The sequence below is a fragment of the Melozone crissalis genome, unplaced genomic scaffold (assembly GCF_028551555.1).
Source record: "Melozone crissalis strain CALT ecotype California unplaced genomic scaffold, PUWL_Pcris_2 ptg000042l_1, whole genome shotgun sequence".
Classification (NCBI taxonomy): Eukaryota; Metazoa; Chordata; class Aves; order Passeriformes; family Passerellidae; genus Melozone; species Melozone crissalis.
The window spans coordinates 34950298-34978227 of NW_026535820.1; the positions used below are offsets into that span (position 1 = coordinate 34950298).

At 38.9% G+C, this 27930-nt stretch overlaps 1 protein-coding gene across 1 annotated transcript; it reads left to right on the forward strand.

Annotated features, from left to right (window-relative positions):
- Positions 1-8: 8 nt before the first annotated feature.
- Positions 9-27885, forward strand: TERT (telomerase reverse transcriptase). The gene is made up of 16 exons (XM_054284694.1): positions 9-236; positions 1244-3131; positions 5414-5609; positions 8777-8966; positions 10280-10462; positions 11836-11997; positions 12383-12478; positions 14441-14526; positions 16412-16525; positions 18247-18318; positions 20115-20300; positions 21489-21615; positions 21907-21968; positions 23345-23469; positions 23824-23961; positions 27667-27885. The coding sequence occupies exons 1-16, from the start codon at positions 9-11 to the stop codon at positions 27768-27770; spliced, it is 3957 nt and encodes a 1318-aa protein (XP_054140669.1). The 3' UTR covers positions 27771-27885.
- Positions 27886-27930: the final 45 nt, after the last annotated feature.

Genomic DNA, 27930 nt, shown 5'->3' on the forward strand with positions numbered 1-27930 from the left:
GCCGCAACATGGCGGGCAGGGAGCCCTTCACGGCCGTGCTGTCCGCGCTGCGCCGCTGCTACGCGGAGGCCTTCCCGCTGGAGACCTTCGTCCGGCGGCTGGGGGACGGCGGCGCCGGGGACGCCCAGGTGCTGCGGGCCGACGACGCGCCCGGTTACCGCAACTTCGTGGGGCAGTGCCTCGTGTGCGTGCCCCGCGGCGCCCGCGCCATCCCGCGGCCCTTCACCTTCCAGCAGGTAGGAAGGGGCCGGGGGCGAGAGCCCTGTCGGGGCTTCCTGGGACGGCTCTTCCCGCGCTCCGTGCGTGCGCGGGGGTGGCGCGGCGACCCTTGGCCCCGGGTGGCTGCCCCGGGCGGGCCTGGCCGGCTCCCACAGCCGTCCGCCCTCCATCCTGGCCCCGGAGCCGGCGGGGAGCGGTGGGAGTCACTCCCTGCCGCTTGTCGGGGTTGGGAGAGCGAGGCCCAGGTGTGGGCGCAGGGCGGGTGGATAGCGCTGCGGTCTGCGTGCCTGCGGCTCCCTGACCCCCTGCCTGCCCATGTGGGTGGGGATGAACGAGCCGAAGATGGCCGGGGAGCGACTGGCGATGAAGAGTGCCCCAGTCTTGAGAGACTAAAGAAGAAGCGGGTAGAACGGGCTGCAAGTCGGTGTTTAAGCGGAGGAAAAGCTTTTCAGAGAGGGAAGACCGCTTTTTTTCTAGCGCCATAGGAACTAAACTGTGCTGTGGTAGGAAGCAGAGTTTGCGAACCCAGGACAACTTGTTAAATGGGTTTTGGAGTTGTGTGCCGAGTCGTTCCGTTGAATTTTCCTTTACATAAAAGGAAATGGAGGCCTCAAGAAAATTAGCGCTAGTTCCCTGGAGGTTGGAGCCTGCGCGAGCACGTATGCGTGCCTGCAAATGTGGATCTGCGAACACGGATTCACTGGAGCCAGTGGAGTCTGAGCTGCTGAGGGACTCAACGGGAATAATGCAGGGCGTATCCTGGGCATACAAGCCAGGATCAAAAGGGCAGATGTTAAAAAGACTTCCTTCAAGTCGTCCGCTTACGTTGCTACATATGAACATCTTGCATTACGCTTGGAAAATCTTAGTTTTTGAGTATGATGCTTGTGAATAATTAATCCTCCTTTGAAAACTGGTGTTTAAGGCTGCGTATCTTTGCATGTGTTTTTATGTAAAGGGTATATTGTGGTTTATGGAGGAGTGAGCGAAAAAAGCTAATTTTCTTTTTTCTTTGTTTCTTCAGTTATCTAGTCAGAGTGAAGTCACTGCGAGAGTCGTTCAGAGACTGTGTGAAAAAAAGAAGAAGAATGTCCTTGCATATGGATACTCCTTACCGGATGAGAACAGTTCTCAATTCCCAGTCATGCCACTTTCCAAGATACACAGCTACCTACCCAATACTGCCACAGAAACTCTTTGCATCAGCGGCTTCTGGGAGACACTGTTGAGCCGCATAGGGGATGATGTGATGATGTATTTATTGGAACACTGTGCAGTCTTTATGCTGGTTCCCCCTAGTAATTGTTACCAAGTTTGTGGGCAACCCATTTATGAACTTATTTCACATAGTGTAGACTCATCCCTGGTATTTGTTAGACAAAGGTTCTCAAAGTATAAACGTACTAGCTTGCTTAAATATATGCGAAAAAGGCTTATGTTTCATAGAAATTATCTTTTAAAGTCATACAGACAAAGATGTGAAGTTAGTGTCTCCAGAATGAGAAATGAAAGAAAGAACAAGAGACGAAGCTTAGTGCCCACTGACCAGTGTTCTGCAAAAGCTGTTTCTAAAGCAAGTAAAGAGATCAGAATGGTTACTGAAGACCAGGAAAAACAGTGTAGCTCCACTTCATGTGTTTCAGCCACAGCTCCATCTCTAAAAAGGAAGATTCATAGAGAGCAATGTGAAATTCCAGCCAAGAGGGCAAAAATAGGGGAGAAAGTGAGAGAGGAAAAGGCTTGTAGTCTTGTTCCTGATGTAAACCAAAGTAGTTCTGAGAGATCTGAAACTGAGTATGTAGCACCACGTTCTGAAAGTGTCATTAAAACCCCCCGCATTTCTGAAAGAAGTAACAGTGCTGTGTCTGGTCCTTCTTTAGTTCACACATCTCGTGGCAGGAGGAAGTTTGTGGCAGGCTCTCTTCTGCAGAGATTTCAGAGTAACAAACCTTTAGAGTCCAACACTGAACTGCAAGCAGAATCCCGTAGGAAAAGAGTAGAGATTCGTATGTATGAATCTCAGTTGGCTTCAGGACAAAGCAAACCTGTGGAGGGTGCTTCAAAATGCAGAGAGCAGGAAAGTCCCCAACCTCATTTATCAAAGAAGTCACCAAATAGACTCCTGAGTTCTGCAGCATACATTGGGAGGAAGTCTCTTCTCTATTCTTGCAGGGGTTTCCAAGAATGTTTTCCTAAATCATTTGTATTGAATCGCTTGCAGGGCTCTGAGGCAGGTGGAAGACGGCTTATAGAAGCTATATTCTTAAACCAAAATCAGGTGGAGCAAAGGCATAACCAAAGTCTGCCAAAGTGCAAGCGGAGAAAGAAGACGTTGCCCAAACGCTACCGGCAGATGAGGGATGCATTTCAGGAACTGCTAAACAACCATGGGAAATGTGCTTACTTAGCTCTCTTGAGAAAAAATTGCCCCGTTTGGATATCTGAAATCAGTATGAAAAATATCAAGCTGTTTTGTCAGGCAGCTTTGCCTGGGGAAGCAGAGGTCCAGAAGCAAGCAGAGCAGTTTGGGAAAGAGCCTGCTAAGTGTGTGACAAGCAGCCAGTGTGAATCTGGTCGCACTGATGTGCCAGACAACTTGAGTGCTCCCCTCTCAGAATCTGTGCGTGGGGAGCTGCCACCAAGTGAGGAGCAAAACCCGCGGGAGGCACGTGATTCAGCCCTCATGGAGCTCCTCAAGCAGCACAGCAGCCACTGGCAGGTGTACATGTTTGTGAGGGATTGCCTGGAGAAGGTCATTCCTAAAGAGCTTTGGGGTTCAAACCACAACAAGTGCCGGTTTCTAAAAAATGTCAAAGTGTTCATTTCCAGGGGGAGGTTTGCTAAGGTTTCGTTGCAGGAGTTGATGTGGAGGATGAGAGTGAATGACTGCATGTGGCTTCGTCTAGGCAAAGGTACTTCTTATATTAAGGAACTAGGTGGTGGGGCTGTCTGATGATTGGTGTTTATGGTTAAGGTGGGAAGGGGAGGATATTGAATCTGGACTCAGAATTGCTGAGTTCATTGGTAATAACCGTAGGTGAGAGAGCAAACCTGGTGGTGTTTGTAACTGGTGGTGGAAGGACACTTGAGCTTGTTGTCCTTTCAAAACTTGTTTGCATTCGTGCTGTTTGTGTTTTAATAGAATGATGTTTTCATAAACATGAATTCAGAACCTGGGCTAAACAAAAACCAAAACTCTTTCTGTCCACTCCTACTATCCAAATTGCAGTAACTCAGAAAATTCGTTGAAGTGTGACCTAAGGAGAGGAATAAACACTATCTGTTTGTTACTGTAGGAGTTCAGAAAGAGTTAAAAGCAAGTCTAGACACTTGCAGTGGCATGGGTTCCTCTGCTATGGGAGTGAAAAAAACCCAGGGTTTTTTACTCCCTCACATCAACCCTGTGAGAAAGATATGAGACCCATTCAGTCCAGGGATTGCCTACTATAGAGTCACAAAATGGTTTGAATTTGAAGTGACTTTAAAGATCTAGTTCCAAGCTCCCTGCCACGCTCAGGAACACCTTCCACTAGACCAGGTTGTTCAGAACCCCATTCAGCTTCTCTTTGAATCTTCCAGGGCTGGAAAACCTGGGCAATCTGTTCCAGTGCTGTTTCACTGCTAGAACCTCTCTGGGGAATCTGTTCCAGTGCCTTACCACCCTCACAGTAAAGGATTTCTTCCTAACATGTAATCTAAACCTGCTTTTTTTCGGTTTAAAACCTTTCCACCATGTCGTATCGTTACATGTCCATGTGAAAAGGGCTGTCATCATCTATCACCTTTTCTAGATCCCTTCTGTAGGATCAAGAGAGTCTTACTGAGCACAGTTTCAGCCTGGCTAATTGGTGGTGCAGAAGTCCCCAGGCTAAGCAGTCTCTAGCTAAAAAGCTCTCATGAGGGCAACAGCTGATTGCTCCAGATTGTGTATGAATCCATTTCTCTTTAATCCTCTTCTCAAATGACAGGTGACTCTTCCTTTCCTTGAGCTTGTTCTTCAGAATCTATCCCAGGACTTAAATCTAGGCTGAAGCCATTGTTCTGGGGTTGATTGCTGTAGGATCTAGATATTTTAATTTTTCTGTGCTTCTGTTCTTCATCTATTGCAATATGGATTGCACTCCCTTAACTGGTATGCTTACAGTGTTTATTCTTACCTGGTATTGTACTTGGATCCTACAGTAATATGAGCTGAAAATGGTATTCTTTTGTTAAAAAGTGCAGTAAGTTTTGAGGCTGTTACAGGTTCTTTCAAGTGTTGGAGGAAGATCAAAAGTCTCATGTTTGAGAACTGATGTCAAAATTAAGGCAGGTTGCACTACATAAGAAACTCTTAATTCTAGGAAAAAGTATTTCTTTATTCAGATACTGTGGTTCAAAAGCACACTTTCCAAAATGCTGAGGAGTTAAATATTTTAAAAGGCTTTATTGTGAAATATTTATGTGATTCATGGTAATTTGGAATATCCGATCTTTGAAAAATTATTTAGACATAATTACAGATATATGTGACCTTAAATTCAGCATTAGTTAGGAGTGCTATAGGTTCATAATTGTCTCATCTAAATGTTGGAAGTACTGATAGACTTCAGGTGATTTGTATTTTTTCCTTGTTTTTCTTTGACTGTGACAGTAAGTTTTATATAGGATGTCTGAAATAAAGCCTAACCCTATAAAACCCTATAATTAGTTAATTTTCATGTAATTGGGAAATCTGAATATCATTCTTATCCCCAAATCACCCCAGTTTACTTTTGTTAATTTTTATAGTGTGCTTATGTTAGTTTCAGTCTTTTGTTTCCTTTTTTTTAAGTTTTATATTGTAGTAGACTTGTTTCTTTTCATTTTACCTCTCCTTTCACAATAATCTTGCCTTTATGCATTAAAGATCTTGCACAATTGATGTTGGGGTAAGAAAGTCTTTGGGCTACAGTGAGATGTATTTGTATCCTCTATGTCAGTTTGTCACTGCAGATTAGTTCCTGTGTTTATCCTTTAAGCTTGGGTCAGTTGCATTATTTAATGCCCTGAAAATTGGGAGTGTCACCCCTGTAATTGTTTGTACTTACCTTTTTTCTTTCTCATGACCTCAAGCTAGGGCAAGAATGTTATCCAAGTTGTTTGTGTGTTCTGTTTCTTTGCTCATGCTAAGAGTTGATAGTTACTATAACTACCTTTGAATTATTTATTGAAGGTGATCACTTTGTTCCTGCCGATGAACATTGTTTCCGTGAAGAACTTTTGGCCAAATTCCTGTACTGGCTGATGGGTACCTATGTTGTTGAGTTGCTCAGATCATTTTTCTATATCACCGAGACCATGTTCCAGAAAAACATGCTCTTCTACTACCGAAAGTTTGTCTGGGGCAAGTTACAGAGCATTGGAATTAGGTAACACTAGAAAACTAATTAACCTTTAATGGATATGGATAGAAATCATGGGTTTTCTTGTGTAAAGGTATATTTCTGCTTTAACTTATTGTCTATTTATCTTCATTTTATTTGCTTCATTTCCCAGAGAAAAATTCAACCTGTGATTGTGGCATGCACAGTTGGTAATTTCAGAAATATTTTGTGTGAGAAAACTAATGCAAATTGAGACTTCTTTATTAGAAATCTTTGCAATACTAAAATCCAGTAGGAAGAGGATTTTATAATAAATTCAGTTTTTATACCTTTTAACAATGAGTAAATCTTAGTGATAGAATTCCAAAGTGACCTTTTAAATGAGAGTTCATTTAAAAAATACTCAATTTCCTTCAGCTACTTTAATTTAGAAAAAGAAAAAACAAGGCTCTGCTGAAATGCTGTAATACTCTATTCATAAAAATCAGAGAGTAGCCTAGTGGGTTTAGGTTTTTTTTTTCCCAAAGTTTAAGGGTTTCAGAAGCTCCAGCTCATTTTTTAGTATGGCTGGGATTCCATGGTGGTTTTTTTTTTGGTCTTAAAAATGCATGCATTTAAGTTACAGCATTATTTAAGACAACATTTTAAACAATTTAAGTGAGAAAATAGGAAAGGCAATTTTAATTAACAGCGTTGTGCACCCATCTCCTTAGTTCACCTCTTTCAGGTTTTCATTATAAATTGCTGGTATCTGAGAGAGCTCTGGAGCTGTGAAAAATTAGCATAATGTCTTGTGTTTTAGTGGCTGTTTTGTAATGGTGAACCTTTTGCTTTTGCTCTGATCTTTTCGTCCACAGTGTTATATGTGTGATTTTTCCCCTCCTGCCCCATCACTCCCTGATTTCAGCATTGATATCTCAGTGCCACTCTTTGCATTTGTGTTTGCACTTAATGGGGTCTCAGTCTTGTTTGCAGTTGTAGCACAGAAAATGCACTTTGAAAGTAGTAGAATGTAATTTTCAGTCCCCCACATTCTGTCATGTCTTCCAACTAACAGCTGTAGTGTTGCAATTAGTGTTTTATGGAGTTTCACTGTACTTAAAGACTATTTTTTGACACAAAACATGATCAAGGACTGACTTTCACATAGTACAGATACAATGAAAAATAACAGAAGTAGTAAATAATGGATTTTTTGTGAGGTTTGTGGTTAAAAGCAAACAACTCGGGATTTAGCTCTTTTGTTTGTGTTCCCAGTTTCCTAGAAAAACTCAATGTGGAAGGTGCTTTGAACTCAAAAGACTTTAATCTAGGGTCTTGTTTCTTCTGATTTCCTCCCCACATATTTCCTTACCATGCAGGAAGCCCCTTCTCACCATTTCCTTGGAAGGTCTCTAAAGTGCAGCTGGAAGCTGGAGAAAAATCCAAGGAAATGCTGCTGCGTGCTTGCCAAAGGCGTGTCCTAAGAACAGGATGTTTGCTTCTGGCTCCAGGAATCATAGTTTATGAGGACTTTACTCTCATTCCAACAGCTGCAGTTAAGCTTCATTGACAGGGCTTTCAGCACTGCTCTTTCATGTGTGATTGTTACATGAGGTCTGCCACGAGTCCGGCTTCCTGCATTCATAGCGGTGGCCAGCTGCCAATTTCACATAGGAGGAAAGAAATTGGAATAGGTCTTTGGAGATACTGGGATACAAGGTGTTTAGGACAGCCTTGGCCATTTTGAGGCTGTTCAGACACTGCCTGCTCTTAACCAGCTAGGCACTGCTGGTGAAGTCGTGCCAAAGGCTGTTGAGCTGCTTCCATCTTCTCAGGAGGAGGATTGTCTGGTGACTTCATTTGCTGCCCTAATGGATGTTCTGTGGTCGTTCTGGTTCTCCTCAGCTGGAGCTGCTCAAATCAGTTGCTCTGAGCTGGTTTGCAGGAAGGCATTGGTAGCCACTGATTCCTGTAGAGTTCTTCTGCATCCTCCTTTGGAGGAAGAGAATGGAACAGGCTGGACTGGGTGGGCCTGGACCTTACATGTGAGCTTACCTTTGCATTGACTGCATTGTCATTAGGGAGTAAATCCTCATCTTGAAGGACTGTCCTTTTGAGTAGATCATCCTGGACAGAATCCCACTCAAGGATATGGAGCAGGGCTCTGAGAGGGGCCCTGGGTCTGTATATTAGCCTTGCTGCATGGTGGAGATCAGCATGTGCTGTCATTGTGAATGGACAGCTTTCTATTAATTTTTGAAGCTATACCAAACTTATGTCCCCAAACGAAAAGCGGGATTTGCCAAGAAAAAACTCTGTATTTTGTGATACAGTTGCTTCAAGTTAAATAGCCTGCAGAATGTAAAGTTTTGTGTTAAAATAATGAGCACAGTGTTGTGGTGAGAACATCTGTTTTTCTAAAGCTCATGCTGTCCCTGCCCTTGCCACACACAGTGGCTGCTGAGGATTAAAACCTGCAGAAATTCTGAATTTTCCCTATCAGATTGAGGTGAGATCTCAAAAGACAACAGGACTATCTAATCAAGTTCCTTCAAGTTTCAGTGCTAACAGCGTTGTGAGTGCCAGTGAGAGCAGCATGCTGCAGTGGCTGCTACATGAGCAAAATCATCAGCACTGCTATAAGTGCCACGAAATAAACAATGAATGTTGCTGCAGGCAAAAAGACATCTCCAGCTGGCCAGAGGGAGTAATGAAGATCTGCCAATATCTGGTCTTTGTCTTCACTTTCAAAGGAAGCCATATTTTTTAATAAGTGGTAGATCCCCTAACTCTGAGGAGTAGAATAGCCATTACAGTTTGTATGTTCTTCCCAGGAGCTGTCTTAGAGTAGTTTTCAGAAAGTTCTGTTCTACTTTGTTAATGCCTTTCAAACCTCTGAAACCATGAGCAATATCCAACTTCCCATTTCTTGCATAAAACATCTTTCAAAATGTTCATATGTATGCCACGAATCTGTGCCTAAATTTTAATGTGTGTTAATAAGGGTTTTTATTTGCATTAAGCAGAAATATATAGTTTCTTTTTGTATTACATTGTCATTAAGATGCTGTGATATTGTTTTGAAATTCAGAATTTCATGTCACTTTCTGTAGAGGTTGATATTTGTATTATCTTAGAAAAATATTTGGCTTTAGTTATCCTAAAGACATTAAATGTTTTAGTTTTCTGCCTTTCCTATCGCTTACACTAAGTGTATATTTGTATTCTAGAAACCATTTTGTCAAAGTCCAGCTACGGCCTCTGTCTTCAGAGGAGATTGAAACTATCCGTCAAAAAAAATTCATTCCTATGGCATCAAAGCTCCGGTTTATTCCAAAACCAAATGGGTTGAGACCCATAGTGAAAGTGAGCGGTGTTGTCAAACCACAAGCACTCAGCAAGGAAAGCAGAGAAAAGAAGGTTTTTATTTACTTCATTGTTTTATATGCATTTGATGTAGGTAACTGATAAATGGAGTAAGGATTTTTGTTACATAAAACTAGGTTTAACATGGTGGACTGTAGCATTCTGATCAAAATGGCTGAATGGGTCTGTGGCAGCCTAGCTTCTCCCTTTCCAGTGCTTAATTACCACAAGCCTCCGGTTCCAGGATCACAAACTTCTGTTTCCAAAGCTGCCTTAAGCAAATGAGCCCAATAGAATAACATGGCTTGTAAAGTAATCCTGGTTTTTTGATATGGGTGAGTCTGGCCTGTTAGGATTTGCCTTAATACTGATGGTGCATGTTGATTTGTGAAGTTGCCTGTGGTGCCAGTGAACAGTGGTGAGCTGGGTGCGTTCCAGAAGAGGGTCAAAGGAAGGGCAAGGAAGCTGGAATGGGCACAGTAGAGAGCTGGGAAGGAAGCTGAGAGTAAATGCAGTGTGGGAACAGACAGAACACAGAGTAATCTCAGTGCACAGAATAATATATTTGACAGGGTAGTTAGCCAGAAGGAATAGTGACAGCCCAGTTTCACTATCTTGCCCAGCTGAATTAATTGCTTTTCCTTAAGGCTGAGTCTCGTTCCCAAGATTGAATGTTCCCCAAATGGGTGTGGTGTCAACAGCTTCTTAGCACTAACTGTTCAGACCATGTGATCCCAAACCAGGTGAAAAGAGCATCAGCTAAAAGCTGTTCTGAGCTGTGGAGTGTTATTTCACATTATATTGCACATTATGGTGTTTACAGAGCTAATCAAACTGCATGGCTTCAGTGCTGCTCTGATGTACTTGACTATCCCCACAACTGAGTTAAGTCTTTGCTCAATTACTTGAATAAAGTACCTTGAGAGGCCCAGCTGATGGTGCAGCTAGAGTTAGCATAAAATCTCAGAGCACAACTTCTCTTTGCTGTTCTTGTTGCTGTCATTATCTCCAGCAGAGAGAATTAATGATATTTAAGAAGTTATTTTCAGATCAGTAGTGGATTTGTTTGCTGGCATTAATCTATTTATGACTGTATCTATTACACTTTGATTTCCAAGAGCCAAGTATAGGAGCAAAAACATTTTCCATAGGATTTAACTGTACCAAAAGAAAAATCTCTGAGACTGTTTTGTCACTTTGAAGTAGTTACTGCAGTGATAGTCAGGCTTTCTGAAAAAAGTTGAACAAAATAATATAGTAAATACATCAATTTAATCTCAAACTTCATTTAAATTTGTAATCTTTGTATTGCAAAGAATTTCATGTGTTTCAGCATAATTTAAGGTGATTCTCTTTGATCTCTCTAGATGAATCACTACAACACTCAACTAAAAAATCTGTTTAGTGTGTTGAATTATGAACGGACAATAAACACCGGTTTTATAGGCTCTTCAGTGTTTGGGAAAGATGATATCTACAAGATATGGAAGCAATTTGTTACAAAGATTCTTGAATCTGGTGGTGAAATTCCTCATTTCTACTGTGTAAAGGTATGTATTTTTAGTTACATATTCAAACTAGCTTTTCAAAGCTACCTTGTGCGGATACTTTTATAGCTATATTAGCTGTAATACGACTGCATAATTACTTTTTTTCTAAATAAAATTTTGTGCATACTTTCCAGACTCTGGTTAGTTTTTCAATGGGGGTGGTTGATTGCTTTTTGTGGGTGGGTGACCCTGCAGTAGAGCTTCCTTTGCTTGGGTGTTTTTCTGTCCATCTTCCTGTCATGCAGGAGCTCCCGCTTCTATGCATGCACTGAATTTTTTGCAGTTACATTTAGCTGGGTATAAAAGTGAGAGACAGATAGCAGCTCAGATAGCCTTTTGAGCCATATGAAAACCAGAAAAAATGTTCTATGTACCTTTGAATAAATTCAGTGTCTCTTAAAAATTTTGTTTCTTCTATCTCACTATCATTAGTTTCTGTTGAAAATGAACACATGACTTCTGGTTGGTGTCTTTCCAAGAAGTTTCCTCTCCCACTTTGAAAAAAATCAGCGCTTGTGGTAGCCCATTTTTTAAAGGAGTTTGTTCTTCATCTTCACACTTCTGTCAGTTCTGTCTAGCAGGCAACATTTTGTGTTTGATTTCAATTCATAGCTTTGAATTGGGGCAATGTATACAGAAATATGTAAATTAGACAGGTTTGTATGTGTTGTAGGGGGGCTGTGTTCTCATCTCTCATATGTCGCTTGTCCTCCTGCCCTGAAATAACTTTCATAATTTCGCTTTGTTGTCAAGTCAAGGACTTGACCCTTTCTAGCCAAAGGGTCAAGTCCTTGACATAATCTGTTTTATAATAATCCTAAGATTGTTGCTTCTACAGAAAGTTTTCTCAGTTTACTCCTGAAACTTCTACAGAAAGTTTCTCCTAGTTTACTAGGACAAGTAAAAGCTGACCTAGATTTCCAATATGAAAAGGAAAGGAAGGGAAGGGTAAAATATGTAGGTTTGTAGCTTTCCAGAAGTCTAAAATGCCATCTCCATGGCCTTATGGTGAGGCAAGTTTCTTAAAATATTGAAACATAAAAATACTAGTTGTTAACTTAAATGATTGGAGGTTAGTGTTAGAATTAAGTTTGCATGTGGTATAATCTTGTGTTAATAGTAAGAATTATGTTAAAACTGAGCATTTGGATATTCCTTTCTAAGGTAGTGCTTAATGAATGGGGAAAGGTCTTTCAGATAAGCAGTGAGTTTTTGTTTTGTCAGGAATTTGGCCTGAATGGTGCAATAATTTTACTCCCATGTGATCTATCCTTCAGCCTTTCTTACATACTACACAATACTTCCTCTATACTACCAGAATCTTTACAGCAATATTGCTGAATATGTAGTGGAAGATATTTCTTGTGTTTCAGGCTGATGTGTCCAGGGCTTATGATAGCATTCCTCACAACAAGCTGGTGGAAGTGATTTCGCGGGTCCTGAGGCCTGAGAAGAGAACCGTGTACTGCATACGGCGCTACGCTGTCATTATGATTACCCCAAGTGGAAGAGCCAAGAGGCTCTATAAGAGACATGTATGACTTCCTGATTTCTTCTCTTTGCTGTTATAAGAATATTTTGGTCCAAGGAAAGTTTTGCCTTCATAGCTTTCTTTAGCCACCCTTTGAAGTGGTTAAGTACTTAAAAAACATTTTTTAATGCTGTCAGATATTTTCCAGGGGTAGAAAAGCTTGTTTTTATTCCATACCTGTTAAAGTTTTTACTCACTCTTAGTAAAAATAAAGATAAATGTGTTGTGGAAATAGAGATTTGTGGGTGAGACATTTCATTTAGAAGAATTGTTGGATTAAAATAATGCAGTAAGGCTCGTTCTTTGATCTTCACTGAACAGTAAAGTCAGTTACTGAATGTTTTATTGCTTTTATCATTTGTTTCTTTACAATTTAAACAATTACACAGGTTTCTACTTTCAAGGACTTTATGCCAGACATGAAGCAGTTTGTGTCCCAGCTTCAGGAGAATGCCTCATTGCGAAATGCAATAGTAGTTGAACAGGTAAGTATTGTGAGGCTTCTTTTCAACTGAAAAAGAAAGCTGCAGAAGAATTAGAGGAAGATTGGGATTTTTACTTGTATGTACATATTATGTGGTGCCATTACATCTCATCTAGTTAACCAGCACCTTCATTCTTTTGTCATCTCTTCTCTGACGTTTGTAACAGGCTCTGAGTGTTCAGCGGGAGGAGTGCACCAGAAATCTGACTAAAAGTCCTTCTCGACTTTTCTCAGATTTTCTCGTTATTTTATCAAACTTTTGTTTTAACCAGTGTTTTCTTTTTCCTTTCCTAATTTCATTGTTTCTTGCAACAGTCCTCAAGTGAGAAATTAACTATTTATAAAAGCAGGTGTCAACGCTTCCTATCTCCAAAACATAGGGAAGTAAGAATGAGTGAAAATAATTATAAGCCAGATAGCTAAGGATGTGACATCTTGACTTGCAAACTGTACAGCTTTTTGTCTGTTGTTTGTTTTAAGATCTTATTTTGTGCCTAATTAAAAATTTAAAAAACTGATTTTAAGGATTACCTGTCAAGGTGGATGAGAATGAACTCTTCTTTGAGGGGAGTTAAGTACAAAGCAAACAAGATCAACTCTTTAAGTTTTTGTTTAAAGAGATTTCTTGCTTTTCGTGAATAAACATATGGTTAAAAATTACATGTATTTTAACTTTACTCCAAGTGATGCTTTGTTGCAAGAAGCAGGCATCCTTCAGTTTTCATTCTTGATACAAGTGTTTGTTCTCAAGACTTCTTTCTGGGTAAGGAGCATGACAAAGACATAGAAGTAGGTGATAGGCTCAGACAGTTTCATCATGCATTTCCTTGCTTGGAATCATGGTGTTCCATAATAACAGCCTGCAAGATTTCCTGAGCATCCAATGAGCAGACAGGTATGTTCTTTCAGGCTAGTAATTCCTCTTCAAATTTTTCTTCTCTAAACCTGGCAGTGGAAAATGACAAGATTGGCAAAAGGTGATTTCTAACATACATGTGAAATGATCTTGTGCATCTGTGGACATAGGAGTAGAATATATGGTGTGGCTGGTGTACAATTCCAGGATCCTACAAAAGTAAGAAAGTCTAATGAGTACCTGGATGAAAATGGAAACTAGCTGGATTGCTGATGTATAAGTACATTTTATCTTTTTCAAACTGATTTAGAGAATTAGACTAGATATTGCATGAGCAGCAGTGTTCTATTTAAAAATATTTTCTGTTTGAAAACAATTTGTGTGTCATTATCTTAAAAGAACAAAGTATCTTGAGAAAAGTGTCATGTCAGGCTGGGTGTCTGTACCACTGGTACATCACATTATCTTTTCAATGCAAGTAACCATGATCTTGCATGGTCTATCAAAGGCTGGGTGCATTTGTCTGCTGTCTGATCTATACAAGTAGTCAGTAATTAGTAATTTAATTTTAATTAAGTCATTGTTAAGGGTATTTAAATTGTTGTAAATGAATTTTTTATCTAAAATTTTTAACAAAATGTTCCATAAATATTGGGTGGACAGCAATGCGTGGAAGTGTTTTTAATACATGAAGAGGTGTGTGTTTTGCAGCAGAATGGGCAAGTGAGTGTGTCAAGACTTTGGGAATCATAAAGATTGTGACATACAGAATTGTCCTACAGGATAGAAAGTGGCCAAAAGAGCAGGGTGTTGTACCTTGTAATAATACAATATATTATGCCAGCACTTTAAAAAGTGAGTTTAGTTGTTATATTTGATTTCTGCTAACACAAAACAAAAAAAAAACCCAACATCCAACAAAAATTAACTTGTTGGATGTGAGCAACTTTTTAGTATGTATATTCAGATCTTGGGTTTCGGGTTTGTCTTTTCATTTACATAGGGGTTTGAGCTGCTACAGTCTACTTTTTTAAAGCTTTCTGTGTATCTTCAAAGTTACAGTGTATTTTTCATTTCAAATCTTGTTTTGTTTTGTCATATTTCTAGAGCTTAACTTTCTATGAGACAAGTTCCAGCCTGTTTAATTTTTTCCTTCAAATGATACATAACAGCATTCTGGAGATAAGGAACAGGTAAAAAAGAGATTGGTTATTCTTGTCTATTTGATTGTTATATTGTTTATATGATTGTTATATTATTATAGTATGCTTTGTTTGTTTGTTTATTTCTTGTTAAGAGGATATGTTTAATTGACTTTGGGGACTTTTGAATAGCTGTTTTTCAAAGATTTTTTAATTTCATGTTGGTGAGAAATTTGTGTATCAGTTTAACCTCCAAAAAAGCATGAAGAGTTTGGAGTCAGCTTTATATTTAGTAAAATTTCTCTTCCCTGCCTGGGTGATGTTAATTATTTACAATGCATTATTCCATAGAATGGGGAATAACCTTCATAACTTATATTATTCAATAGCATATGCAATAACCTTCATTTAAAACTGCAAGGGTAATTCAAAAGGAATATACTTTAAAATAGTGGGATCCATAGTGGTGAGCAAAAGCAAGAGTAACATCCAAGCAATCATGCAAAAGCCTTGTTAGTCATTTCCCTGAAGTGCAATGGTTTTGCTCTTTGACAAGTTGCAATAAAAATAAAAGGTAGTAGCAATAGGAATTTAAATTATTAGCAACTCCAAAGTTAAGAATCACATGTTTCAGAAAGTAGTAATGCAGATTTCTTCTTGTGTTGGTAGAGATACTGTCTTGGTACTTATATTTTGCCTCCAGGTGGCAAATGTGTACCATGTCTAAAAAAAGAAGTACTTACATGATCATTATTTGTAAATTCAGGGTGATTTATGTTAGAGTGAATAGCTTCTAACTCTGGAAAAAATACCTTTGTTTTAGCACACTTATTTTAGAATCTCACAGGATTGAGGGAGAGTGAGAAATGCTCTCAAAGAGTCACATAGAAGCATGTTTATATTTTTTTCTAGCATTGATGCTTACACTCCCTTTGGCAGGATTGTAAGAATGCTCTTGTGGCATACTTTAATAATGACTAACCAACGTGAGTATGCTTCATGGAATTTTAATGGTTTCAGAAAAAGCACACCCTGACAAAACCACCTTCACACTTTCAATTTCTGTCACAACTTGACTGAAAAAATACTGTTTGTCCTGAAATGAACTTAGTCCTTTTAAGCAGCTTGTTCTTGTTTGTCAAAAAACCCCCCATATCTTCAGTAAATAAATAGAAATGTCTCTTTTCCTCATGAAAAAATCACAGTCAACACTAACTTGATGTTTTGAGAAAAATGCTGATTATTGAGCTGATTATCTAAGCAATCTTTTAATACCATTTGATACATTTAACAAAAGTCTGTAAGAAAATAAAATCACTGCCAGGAGTGTTTTCAGATGACTGAAAATACAGGTAGGATCAGTGCTCAAAAGTAGTATGTGGTCTAAATTTATTCTCTTCAGCTTCACCAAGCTGTGGGGTGTAATACTGGGGACATGGACATTATAGTATCTCATTGCTTCAAAGAAGTGTTGTGAAAATAATTCCCTTGGGTTTTGTGAGCCATACCTATTTGGTTGATGCCAGCATAGAAAATTCTTCCAGTGCACTTTGTTTTGTGTACAAGAAGACTTCTCTTGAAGCTGTCACAGTAACATGTAACATAAAGAATTAAAAAACTTCAATGAAGGATGTGTCTGCAGCAGAAGAAGGCATCGTGGTTTGAGATCAGTTATGCAATTTCTTTTTTTAATGGCAGTTGTCTCCTGGAGTTTGTTGATATGAAGGAAATATGTGAATTAGTGAGGTTTTTTTCACTGTTAAAATTAAAACTTCTAGATCTCTATGCAGATTCTTAGAAGAAAGAACAAAAAAAATTAAGGCTAACTGGCAAACATATAGCATATTTCTTATGTTATACTTGGAAGAAATATTTAACAGCTATTGTGGTCTTGTTACATGATTTGACTTTTTTGTTTTCTTTTATTCTTTGGTAGGTACTACTTACAGTGCTGTGGAATTCCACAGGGTTCCATTTTGTCAACCTTACTTTGCAGCTTATTCTATGGAGATATGGAAAACAAATGGCTCTCTGGAATAAAGCAGGATGGGTAGGGATGCTTGGTTCTGTGCTCTGTTACAGTAATTCATAATATGTAGTACATATTGTTGGAAATGTTCTCTGACATTTAGTTTTGAATTTCAAGGATTTCCAGCTTCATTAGGAGTATGCTGCACATCTCTGCAGCTTCAGTGAAACTGTGGTTGTTTTTTGGGGAGAATTTCCCCATTGCAAGACTGAGAAGAAAATGCAGAGAAGCTTTTTTCTATTTTTGGTAGGAGATTTATTCTTAGAAAGGACACTGTAAGGAGTCTTACAAGTTGCTCTTGTACTTCTGAGAAGTTTATGTCTCATTCCTTCCCACATCATCTGTGGTCTTTCCACCTCAGACAAGATGAGATGTTTTTTACATACTTTCTGATACTGATACTCCAGGCTTCTGCCTGAGGGCTTTCCAATCCACTGTCAGTAAATCTTAACATTTTATCAAGGTCAGAGCTTTATAGCAGATTTTTATGGGGTATGTTGGTTCTTGTTTGAAGCCCTGTGTGATTTTTGGTAAATCTTCTCAGTCTTTGTGCCCTGCATGTGCTTGCTCCTTAGGAAGTTGACAGAAAGCTAGTCTGACAAAAACTTTACCAATTTATTAGCTGTAAAATTTTTGAAGTTCCTTTTACCTTTGTATGAACAGATCCCCAACTGAATCCTGGATTAGGGCATATAGTCATGAGCTGGACCCTGAACCTTATGTTCAGACATCTCCCTTCATTGCTGTGAATTCTTCCCCTCCCCCAAAAAATAAAAAAGAACTGTGGGAATATTCCAGATAAGTACATGTGTCTGGTGTCTCTTCTTGGGAGGCTTGCTGGGTGTCAGAATTTTAAACATTTCCCTATAAAAGTAGTACTTCCTAAAGACTTGAGGATGTTCTGATGCGAGTGTGAAAAGCTGTCTGTTGATTTCAAAGGGTTTTTAGAAAGGGGAAATTATGAAACTGATTCAGAAGAATGCACTCTTTAATGTAGCAGCTGTCGTTATGTAGAGCAGATTTTAGAATGTTGTTTAAGTGTCTGTTGAATGATCTTGATGATTTAATTTGTCCTTTAAGTCAGAAGAATGAGGTGATTAATTATTGACGTGGCTGGGCCAAGGTGCAGCTGATCTGGTCATAGTGATGGCAGTACTCTGGCTTTGAAGATGAGACTACATCAACATCTCCAGAGCTACCTCTCTGTGATCTGCTAGGCAGGATTTACCAGAAAAAAATGGGCATGCTTGGGGTCTGAATTCTGTTGGAAAATTTCACCCTTTGCAGTGCTTGGTGGTACTCTGGTTTACAGTCAAGCTATAGCTTCATAAACAAGTTATTACTTGGTAAACAAAGAGAGTTGGAGCCCATCAAGAATCTACTTGTGTACCTGGTCTGGCACCTCTTGTCTTGTCAAGAAAAATACTGCAAATTCTCCCTTAGAAAAGTATAAAGCCCTGTATCCAGGGAAGCCATTGTTAAATAGTTTGTATGTTGTAAATTCCTTCATGTTTCATCTAGCCAGTCTCATTGCTTTTTTTGTTTATTTATTTATTTTCATTCATGTTTAGGAAAGATGCAAAACAGAGAATTTCTTAATGAGCCTCAATTTGGAGTTCATATTGGCCTCTACCATCTTGTGAATTAAAATAGGCAGGCACATCGTTGTTCTGAAATGTATGAGAAAACTCTGAAAAGATTATGTATTAAAAAATCTGAGGTTGGTTTCTTCTTGATTACAGAGTCCTAATACGTCTCATTGATGATTTTTTGCTGCTTACACCACATTTAATGAAGGCAAGAACTTTTCTAAGGTATGCTGTTAGAAACATAGTCTGCAAATTAGTAAGTGTTATTATCTTTTATGTAAATGTTTTTCATCTTTAAGCACATAGGTGTATTTGTTTTATGAGTTAACAATCAAGGGCTATTTTGGAGTCCTTGGTAGTAGCCTGTGCTTGGGAAGAATCCTAAAACTGCATTCTTGGTAGCCAGTTAACAAACTGTTGCAGTTCACATAGTGGGCAATTCCTGCTAAAGTTTAAATTAGGGACCTACCTACCAACCTTGGTGGAGCTTCAAGCAAAAATTAGTATTGCAGCCTAACCAAAGCAGATGACAGTTGTCTTTGAAAACCATTTCCCCTCAATTTTTTAAAGATGCCTTATTTACATTCTCAAAATATTTTTATTGGGAACTCATGCTGCTGTTTTCTGTTTCCCAGGAAAGAATGCAGCTCTGGTCCAATCCAATATTGCTAAGAATTTTAAGGTCATTAACAATCCATGATGAGTATCTGAAGATACCAATAGCATGGTAGTATGCAGTTCACACTGAAGTTTTAAAACAGTAATTCTTTGTTGTGGTTCAGAACTACCTTTTCTTTAAAAATTGAATCCCAGAAGCTCCTGGTTACTGCAGATAGGAGTGTACAGTCAGTCCTAGGGGAGTTCTGCTGATGCCAAAATTAATTTAAAGGATCCACAGGACAGGTCTTGAAGAAAAGCTTAGCATCTGCAGTGTTGTCAGTTGCATCATGCTTTTCAGTAGTCACAAAGATGCAGCTCTGTTGTGAGCTTGAAAGGTAATGGAGCAATCAGTTAAGTACAGTATGAATTGTATGAAATAGTGGTAGTGTGTTTTGAAGACTTCATTTATCCTCATTTCCTTATCAGAACAGAAAGCAATTTCTAGGGATCTGTGGGTTTACAGATAAATCAAACTAACAGTGAGGGCTTCAAGCTATTAATCTCTTATAACATCTTTTCAGCACAATGTCACTTGAGTAGCAGTACAGATATTGTCCTTCTTGCCCTTTGAAGTTGTCTGCATCTTTGTTCTATATCAGCTTCTCTACCAGCTATGTTGATTTTCTGTAGAGAAGTAGCTTTTTCTGTGAGAGATTTTCAGAACTGTTTACAGATCAGATCCTATGAGCTCTCTCCCACAAATGGATTCAAACCAGGTTTTCCTAATGCAGTATTAGATCTGGGGGACTCAGTAAATTAATTTTGAGGAGACAGCATTAAGACTATGACTCTCCAAGAAAAAGAGCCTAGCTCTTCCTCTCTTTAAAGCCTGCACATAAGTACTTTACCTAGTAAGACAAACTGCGTCTTGTCCATGACACTGCTGGTCCAGTATGTAGCAGCTAATCTGGCAGTGAAAACATTCTTAGGGAAAATGTTCCCCTTCAAGACTTTTCATCAGATAAGTGAGGTTCCTGTTATATGGATTCTCCTTCATTTTGTTAACTTCCAAAACCAGGAACTTGTCATCTTTTTCCAGTGATTTTTATTTCAGAGGTTTCTGTGAGTGTGGTTCATACAGCTTGTCTCAAGTGTTGCATGGCTGATGTGCTTAATTTGCATTAATCTGTAAAATTTTTTCTCCATTATACTCAAGTTTGTTTATTTTATATATTTATTTGCCTGTAATGTCTTCTCTTTCTTTATTTCTAGCTGTGTTCCTTAACCTGAAGAGTTGGCTGTGGTTCCCTTCATTCTTTGATTTCTGCCCTTTTGTTCAAGATTTTCTGTCTTGCAGCATGGTGCCAATTTTTGTCTGCTTTGCTGGGGGGGCTTAGCCTAACTGTTGATATCTGTTTTAGGACTCTAGCAACAGGCATTCCTGAGTACGGCCTTTTAATAAACCCAAATAAGACAGTGGTGAATTTTCCTGTTGATGATATCCCAGGATGTTCCAAATTTAAACAGCTGCCAGATTGTCGTTTGATCCCATGGTGTGGTTTGTTATTAGATATAAAAACACTTGAGGTTTACTGCGATTACTCCAGGTAAATAGAGTTGTGCACTCCAGTGGGAGAAGCACAAGGGTGTGTTGGGAATGGTGTAGTTGAATTAATTGCAAAATAGATTGGGATTAATTTGGTATAGACTACAGGGGCTAGCAATCCTTTTAACATCAGAAGTGTTCCCTGTGATACACTTCAGATGGGCAAGAATGTGTGGGATGGGGAACTTTTCTTTAAACTAGCAACCTTGACCATTTAGACAAAACAATCTGAAGTGGCATAGAACTCCAGACAGGATAATAATGTATCCTACTGAAAAGTTCTGTAGACCCTGCGCTACTAGATATTTTCTAAAGAACAAAAAGAAATACTGGTTTAAACTCAAGGATAATGTTGCTCCGTTAGCTTCATTATTGACCATTTTTAGTATAAACAGCCCTTAAGCATTTCAATGGAAAATTAGGAGGAAATTTTCCACCAATAGGGTGGTAAAGTTCCTCCGTAGTCTTCCTAAACAGAAAAGCTTGGTCACTTTAGGAAATGAATTTATATGACATGGTTTCCCATAGCAAAGGACCAAACTCAGCAGCCAAAGAGACTTATTCACTAGCTGAGTTCTTGAAAGAAAAAGTTTATGTTGAAAAGGATACTGATGCTACTGGTCTAGAAGGCACTAATCAGAATCATAAAATCATGGAATTGTTTGTGTTGGAAAAAACCTTTAAGATCAAGTCTAACCATTAACCTGGCGCTGCCAAGCCCACCAGTGTTTGTTTCAAGACTTTGCTTTTGATAAGTGTGACTTAAGTAGCTGGAACATTAGGGTTGTTCCAGTAGCTAAGGTGGCTTCAAGCCTAAGCTCCTACATTGCATGGATCATAGATATAGACAAGATGATTGTCACTGGAGTAATTAATAATGTTCTGGCTAGACAATGTGTTTAAGAAATACATTTTAGTTTGTTTTTAAGGTTATCGATTAAGCTTTTCTTAGCAGGCTGAATTTTTCAGCCCTGAGATATTGAAGTCAGCCCTTAGCTAAATACCCTTAATGCCACAGGGCCTAGTCTCTTTCAACATTTAATTTAATTATGGTCATCTTTTAGCTACTGGTTCATTGATTAGCAGGAAATCTCTGTAACATGGGAAGTTAAATGAAGCTTACTTTACAGAATTTAATTTAGTCTGTTAGCCCATAAAGTTTAACTACTTTTTTTACTTTTTTTTCTAGTTACAGCTGTACTTCTATCAGATCAAGTCTTTCCTTCAATTCAAGTGTAACAGCTGGGAAAAACATGAAATACAAACTGAGTGCAGTCCTCAAACTGAAATGTCATAGTTTATTTCTTGATTTACAGGTGGGAATATGAAAATGGATGTTTGGCAATATAGTGATTAGTGATGAAGAGCATTAAAACTGCTTTGAGTTCTAACATAAAAGTTTATTTTGAGAGGAAATCCATATAATCTGGGAGTGTTGACATCAGATAAAGTGTAGGGTTTCAGAACTAATCCTTCACAACATTGTTAACTTAGTTGCATAAAAGAAATCTTTTAAGTTTAACATAAAATGTTTTTTGTCTAGATCTTCAACAAATTCTATTATGCCACTAAAATATTCTTATAGCTCTGTTTCTGTTCTGTTCTAGATCAACAGCCTTAGAACAGTTCTCATTAACATCTACAAGATATTTTTACTCCAGGCTTACAGGTGAGTGACTGTCTTCTGAAGTGTCAGTATTTCATTACTCTTTCTTGCCACATGGAGGAGCTATGAATCAGAAAACAAGTGTGCTATGAAGGTGTGCAGTGTGTGTGTGTGTATATATATATATATATATATATGTATAATGTGTGCAGTAGTAAATGTCAGTAGTGGGTCAAGTTATTCTTGTTTCAACACTGTTCTTAAGTAATACTGTTAGGTTTAGGATACAGGAATATATTTGATTTGTGTGTTCAAGTGATACTTTGCCAAATGGATTTTCAGTGTCTTGGTTTTGGCAGCTGACCTCAAGATAACCTGTCTGTTTTGATTCAGGAGTATGATAAGAAGCCTTATTAACCATTTTATATTTAGATTAGTTAAATATTAGGCAGTTTATATTTAGAACTTTGTATCTGTTAAAGTCATACAGAACTTTGACCAGTATTACTCCAGGTAAAGAGAGGTTTCATTATACAAAGTTAATTGTAGTTTCTTATTGCTGATAACATTTTAGTTGCTCCTTAGCTGGTAGTATCTTGGCATTTGTGACCGTGGGTTGATCAGTAGAGGAAGTGAATGTTTTAAACAAAGATAAGGGAAAGAAATCAAAACTGATAAGCAAGTTGGAAGAAAATGCTAAATTATGTAAATTGAAAACTTGGAATGATTGGCAGCAGCAAGTAATTGGGTTTTTATTGTTTTAAAACAAAAATGTGCAAGGAGTTCTTCACTGTTCACAGAAATCACATGTTGTTCTTTTGCTATGCTCACACTTGTTATGAAGGGACATTTTGGTTTTGTTCTTAAGTTCATCTTGGTCCACATTCAAGCTGTATTCCTTGTCCAAGAAGTGTAATTGGGTTTGTCTAGTACAGCACTGATGTGTCCAGCTCTTAAACTTTTGGCTTGAGTTGGCTTCCAGATAGTCAAAGGAGTGAGTGTCCTGGTCTGTGAAATAATTTGGAAGTCTATTTTCTTGCATACCTCAACAGAATTTATTGTGGGGTTTTGCTTTGCTGCTGCTTCTCACTCTCTCTCATGTGAGTGCTCTCTGGTGGCACAGTCTGTGATATGGAATTGGTGACAATGGGTAGTTTAGTTTTCCCTGCACATAACACAGTTATGCAATCCTCAGAGGAGAAGTCTGCTGTCAAGGCAGATGGCTTGAAGATCTTTTCAGCATAAAATTTAGAAACAAGCATCATTTATGTGTGACATTCCAGGAATGTGTATATATGGGAGAGGTGTCATGCAGTGACAGTATTGAGCTAAAGACTGTTGTGTGCATTTACATGTTGTATAGTGTCTAAGCTATGTAGTCATCATTTCACTTGAAATTGCAAATGACTTTTTATTAAAGAGGCTGTTTTTGTGAACAGGTTCCATGCCTGTGTTCTCCAGTTTCCATTCAGCCAGCAAGTTAGAAAAAATCCTGATTTCTTCCTAAGGATTATCTCTCAGACTGCATCATGCTGCTATGCTATCCTGAAAACAGTAAATGCAGGTATAGGATGTTAATGGCAATGAAGCAGTGGGTTTGGATTTGTTTGGGGTTTTTTTAGACAAATAGACCGTCTTGAATGTGCAGTCCAATGGTGTAATTTTGGGATAAAAATCAGGAATTAATATTGGGAAATGCATAATAAGAATCACAGTGCATTTTTCTTCTAAAACTCAGTTTTCTGAAGATTGTGTTTCAAGCACTAGTTTCATAGTTTTCTGCTGATGCACAAGACTTCACTGTCTGCACAGGTTTCTAGTAAAAAAATCCTGGGGTGATTTTATAGAAGGAGGAGACCAGATATACTTGTTAATGCTCATCATTTTCAGTTACATTATTTTCCTTTTCTATCTCTAGGGATTGCTAAAGATAACAAAGGTGTATCTGGCATATTCCCTATTCAGGTAGCAGAATGGCTCTGCTACCATGCCTTCACTGTCAAGTTGTTAAATCACGAAGCTGTTTACAAATGTCTGCTTACATCCTTACAAGTCTGTAAGTATTCAGCTGTTTTTACAGTTTTGTCTATGGTTCATTGTAATTAAACTTAGAAACTAAAGAATTTTTAAAGTTTTCTAATCCTAAAATGTTGTTCTCAGATGTACATTAATGATCTTTCTGATTTTATTCAAATTTACTAAAGATTTAAAATGTTTTCCAGCACTGCATTTTCTAGAGCCTTATTCTCACAGGACAGCTGATGCTTGGCACTCAGTAAGCTTGTACATTTCAGAAGGCTTAATAAGACTGTGTTAATCATGTATGTATTGTCAGCAGGTTTAACTAAATGAAATACAAACACTCAAGCTTCTGTTGTAAAAAATGTAGATTAGCTGGCAACTAAAGCTCCTCCCACAATTTAAACTTTTACCCAAAAAACTGCCACCAGAGTCATTTGGAAACAGAAGCACTGGCTCCGCTGCATGTGTATTCTTGCAGAGTTTTATTCTTGCAGAGTTGTGATGTTGGTGTTTCTCTGACACTTCCATTTGGTGAAAGATGCTGTCTGTATCCCTGGGCCCTGAGGAGCTCTTTCCTTTAATAGTTGTTCAGTCTGCCTGCAGGCCAGCTCCAGAAATAATAGAATTTTCAGTTTTAAGATAGTAAAAGTGGACAGCAAGAGGTTTTCCTGAAGCAACCAGTGCTGGTGATGAATTTAGCTGTGGTCATGGCCAGACTCTCGATGCTGTCTCTGTAATTTGCACTCTGAATGAGTCATTGCTTGGGCAGTTTTGTTATACAAGAGCAAGAAATTCCTGGGTCTCATTCCAGAGTAACACCTATTTGATTTGAAAGATATCATAGGCTTCCTTTGATAGCTGCACTGAGGTCCAGTGCCCCAAAAAGAAAGTAGCTCTTTTTAAGGAAGCATTTCCTTCCCATATCAAAGGCTTGCAACAACGCCTGAGTGCAGAGTCTGAGTTTTGGTGGTGCAGTGGGAATGTATCAAGATGATACTTTCACAGGAAACAAACCAATGGTTGGGATCTTGCTAGCCACATTCTTGACAGCTATGGACTTGGTGAGTGGAGCAGAATTCCAACAGCCTTTCCCAGAGGAACTCCTTCTCTGAGTTACACACTGACACCAAAACCAGAGGCCCCGAGTCTGCTGAGAAGCCAGGGCAGGGCTGCTTGCTTCACTTGGAGGGGACAGGGACTGAAGAGCTAAGCAGAGAATGCAGTAGATAGAACCAGTAGGACAGTGCCCTCTCTGGGAGCTGCCTCACTTCTCTAAGATCCATATAGGGCTCATTTGAGTTTTCATCTCTGATGCTGAAAGTTTTGCTTTTGGGATCTTGAACTGGCAGACCACAATCTAAGCCAAAGTTCCTCCATCCTTCTCTGTGCATGCTTTGCTGTGTAATCTGACAGTACTTCCAGGGTGGAGGCACAGCCCCAGGCAGCTTTACCGCTCAGTGGAATTTCACCTTCCATGGCTGTGTGCATCAGTAAGAGCGGTCTCTGCTGTTCACAAAGTCACACCACCACAGATGCCAGGAAAATGGGCTGGGAAGTAGAGATGAAGTTTTCCTAGTTTGAATAGCAATTGTCTCTAGGTTCCTTCTGCTGTACCCCTAGAAGTGCCTAACTTGCCTGACTGCACTACTGACCTGAAACTTGCACGTGGTCAAGGCCTAACTCTGTGAACAGTTTCTTACCCAGGAAGAGAAAGCTGGCCACCTGTCAGTTGGCTTCTCTGGCAGTGAGAATTGCCCTTTAGAAAGGTTATTCCCTTTCTTCCTAAATTCCTGGGGAAGCCTATTAATGTTGTACTTCCTGAGTATTGTGGAGGTGGAGCAGGAAAAGTCCAAAGGTCTGTAGAAAGTCAATGGTGGCGTTCTCTTGAAAAGAGTAATTTTCAGCTATTCTTTCATAAATCTTACCTTCTCTGAGGCAGAATCTGTTCTTCACATCCATAGTGTTAAGACAATACACTTTTCTTATCTACGGAGTCCAGTTTCTTTTGGAAATATCTGAGACTTCAAGTACTCTACTGAGAGATCAAGGCTTCAGAAATCTTTGCTTAACAGCTGCCTGAACAATTAGCGGGCTGTGACTTGTGTCATTACTATGATACTTTTAAGATGGAGTCTTTCACTGTGATTGGTTGACAGATCACTGGGGTCCAAGTAATTCAAATGCTATCTCTCCATTTGCTGATAGCCAGCTTAAAATCTAACCTGTACTTGCATTAGCCCTGTTCCACCAGTGCAACAAGGGTTGATAGAATAATTGGTGGTGCTGTACAAAGACATCTTGTGGTGACAAGTCACATGCATACCCTTGGTGTGAATGGGCATCATTATCTCTGTATCCCCAAGGTCTCTGGTCATAGGTGAAGACTGTTGCTCAGTCCCTGATTGTACATGGTGTTTGCATTTGTGTTTTCTTCTGAATTTGGTACTATACTATGTGTCCCGATCCTTTGGGCATGCACTGAAATCCATTTACAGAGATGTTGATAGTTTTCTATGCAGTTACAAATCAGTTTTGTTTGCCCTGCACCAGACCTAGTCCTGGGCAATGTTATTGTAATCAGAACATCATCTTGTAGAAAAGGTTACTAGAGAGCTAAGCATTATGTAGAGATGTCAGAGCTAATTTTAAACATGGTATTTTAAGTTTTGTCTTCTGGAAATCAGGTAGCGTGTGTGGATGTCAGTAGTTATGACAGGGATGGGACCTGGAAGTTTGCTCAGTATCTCTACATGCTGCAGTAATCTTTAGCACAGAGATAAACAAGGCCAGTGAAAGCCCCTATGTCAACTTAACAGCTGCAATTTCTGTTGTCATTTTGGAGTTTGTATTGGCTGTATAAAACCTATTACCTCTGTAAGATTATGTTGTTGACAGGACTTGATATAAATGTGGTTTTCCCTTGTGTCCCTGCATATGCCTTTCCATTGCTCTCCCTGGGAATCTAAATCAAGCTCATAGGTTTTGGGGAGGAGGTTCTCCCCACTATTTCCAAACCTATTAAATGTCAACATCAGGGGCTTGTCATGAGTTGTCATCATTCTTCAGAGTTAAGTATTTAAAACAGAGTTATTGTTTAACATCCCTCCTGTTATATTACCAGTGGGGAAAGGAGCAAGTCTTTCGTTATCATGATAAGATATAAATACATCATCTGTCTCCTTTTCAGATACAGGGCAAATGTTTATTGAGTACTTCTGGCTTTCTGCATCATTGACAATTTTGCTGACACTGTTTAGTGACAGACTTAAACTGTTGCTAGGATTTTACATGTTCTTCCTAATCTGTAAAAAGTCCTTTTTTGCTGTCTATTGTATTTCCATTGAGGGGACATTCAGTCTTTCACAGTAACTGTGGTTTAACAGAAGGCCTTATTTGGTGGGTAAAGTTGTTGAACAAATGGGCTTATACTTTTCAAAATGTAATGAAATTTTCAAATCTGAAAAAAAAAGTCACAAAAACAGAAAGTAGGAGGAATTTTCTCCTTGATTGTCTTTGTTAATATTTTCACATACAGTTTTGAACCTTTTTGTTAGCCTAATTTAAGTGTGGAAGAGCAGTAGCATATTTTATTATAGCTTTTTTCTCCTCATAATTCAGGTGTTTCAGCTTTTTAGGTGGTTTTAGCTAGTATTGATTTCATTGCTTCATTAGCATTTTCCCTAAACCAGAATGAATAGTTATTTGCAGTTGTAATGAATTGTTTTTGATATTTTGGTAGGTAAGAGGAGGCTAATCAGGAGGATCCCAGAGGATACTGTGGCACTACTGCAGGCAGTGACAGAACCATCTCTTTGTCAAGATTTCAAAACTATCCTGGACTAACTCATTGAGGTTTATTTCATAATTTTCTCAGGTTTGAAAATAAATGCTGTGTCTTTAGGTGACTTCTCTGTAGTTTAGTTTGATAGAGTGGGCCAAAAGCAAGTTCACCCAGAAGTTTTATGTGTCTGTTTCTCAGGTACCCTATGATGACATAAAAAGA

Excerpts from the sequence above, each read along its gene's own strand:
- TERT (XM_054284694.1), top strand. The coding sequence starts at position 9 with ATGGCGGGCAGGGAGCCCTTCACGGCCGTGCTGTCCGCGCTGCGCCGC. Across the intron at positions 237-1,243 it reads GGCCCTTCACCTTCCAGCAG|TTATCTAGTCAGAGTGAAGT; the intron begins GTAGGAAGGGGC and ends TTGTTTCTTCAG. Across the intron at positions 23,470-23,823 it reads CCTGAAAACAGTAAATGCAG|GGATTGCTAAAGATAACAAA; the intron begins GTATAGGATGTT and ends TTCTATCTCTAG.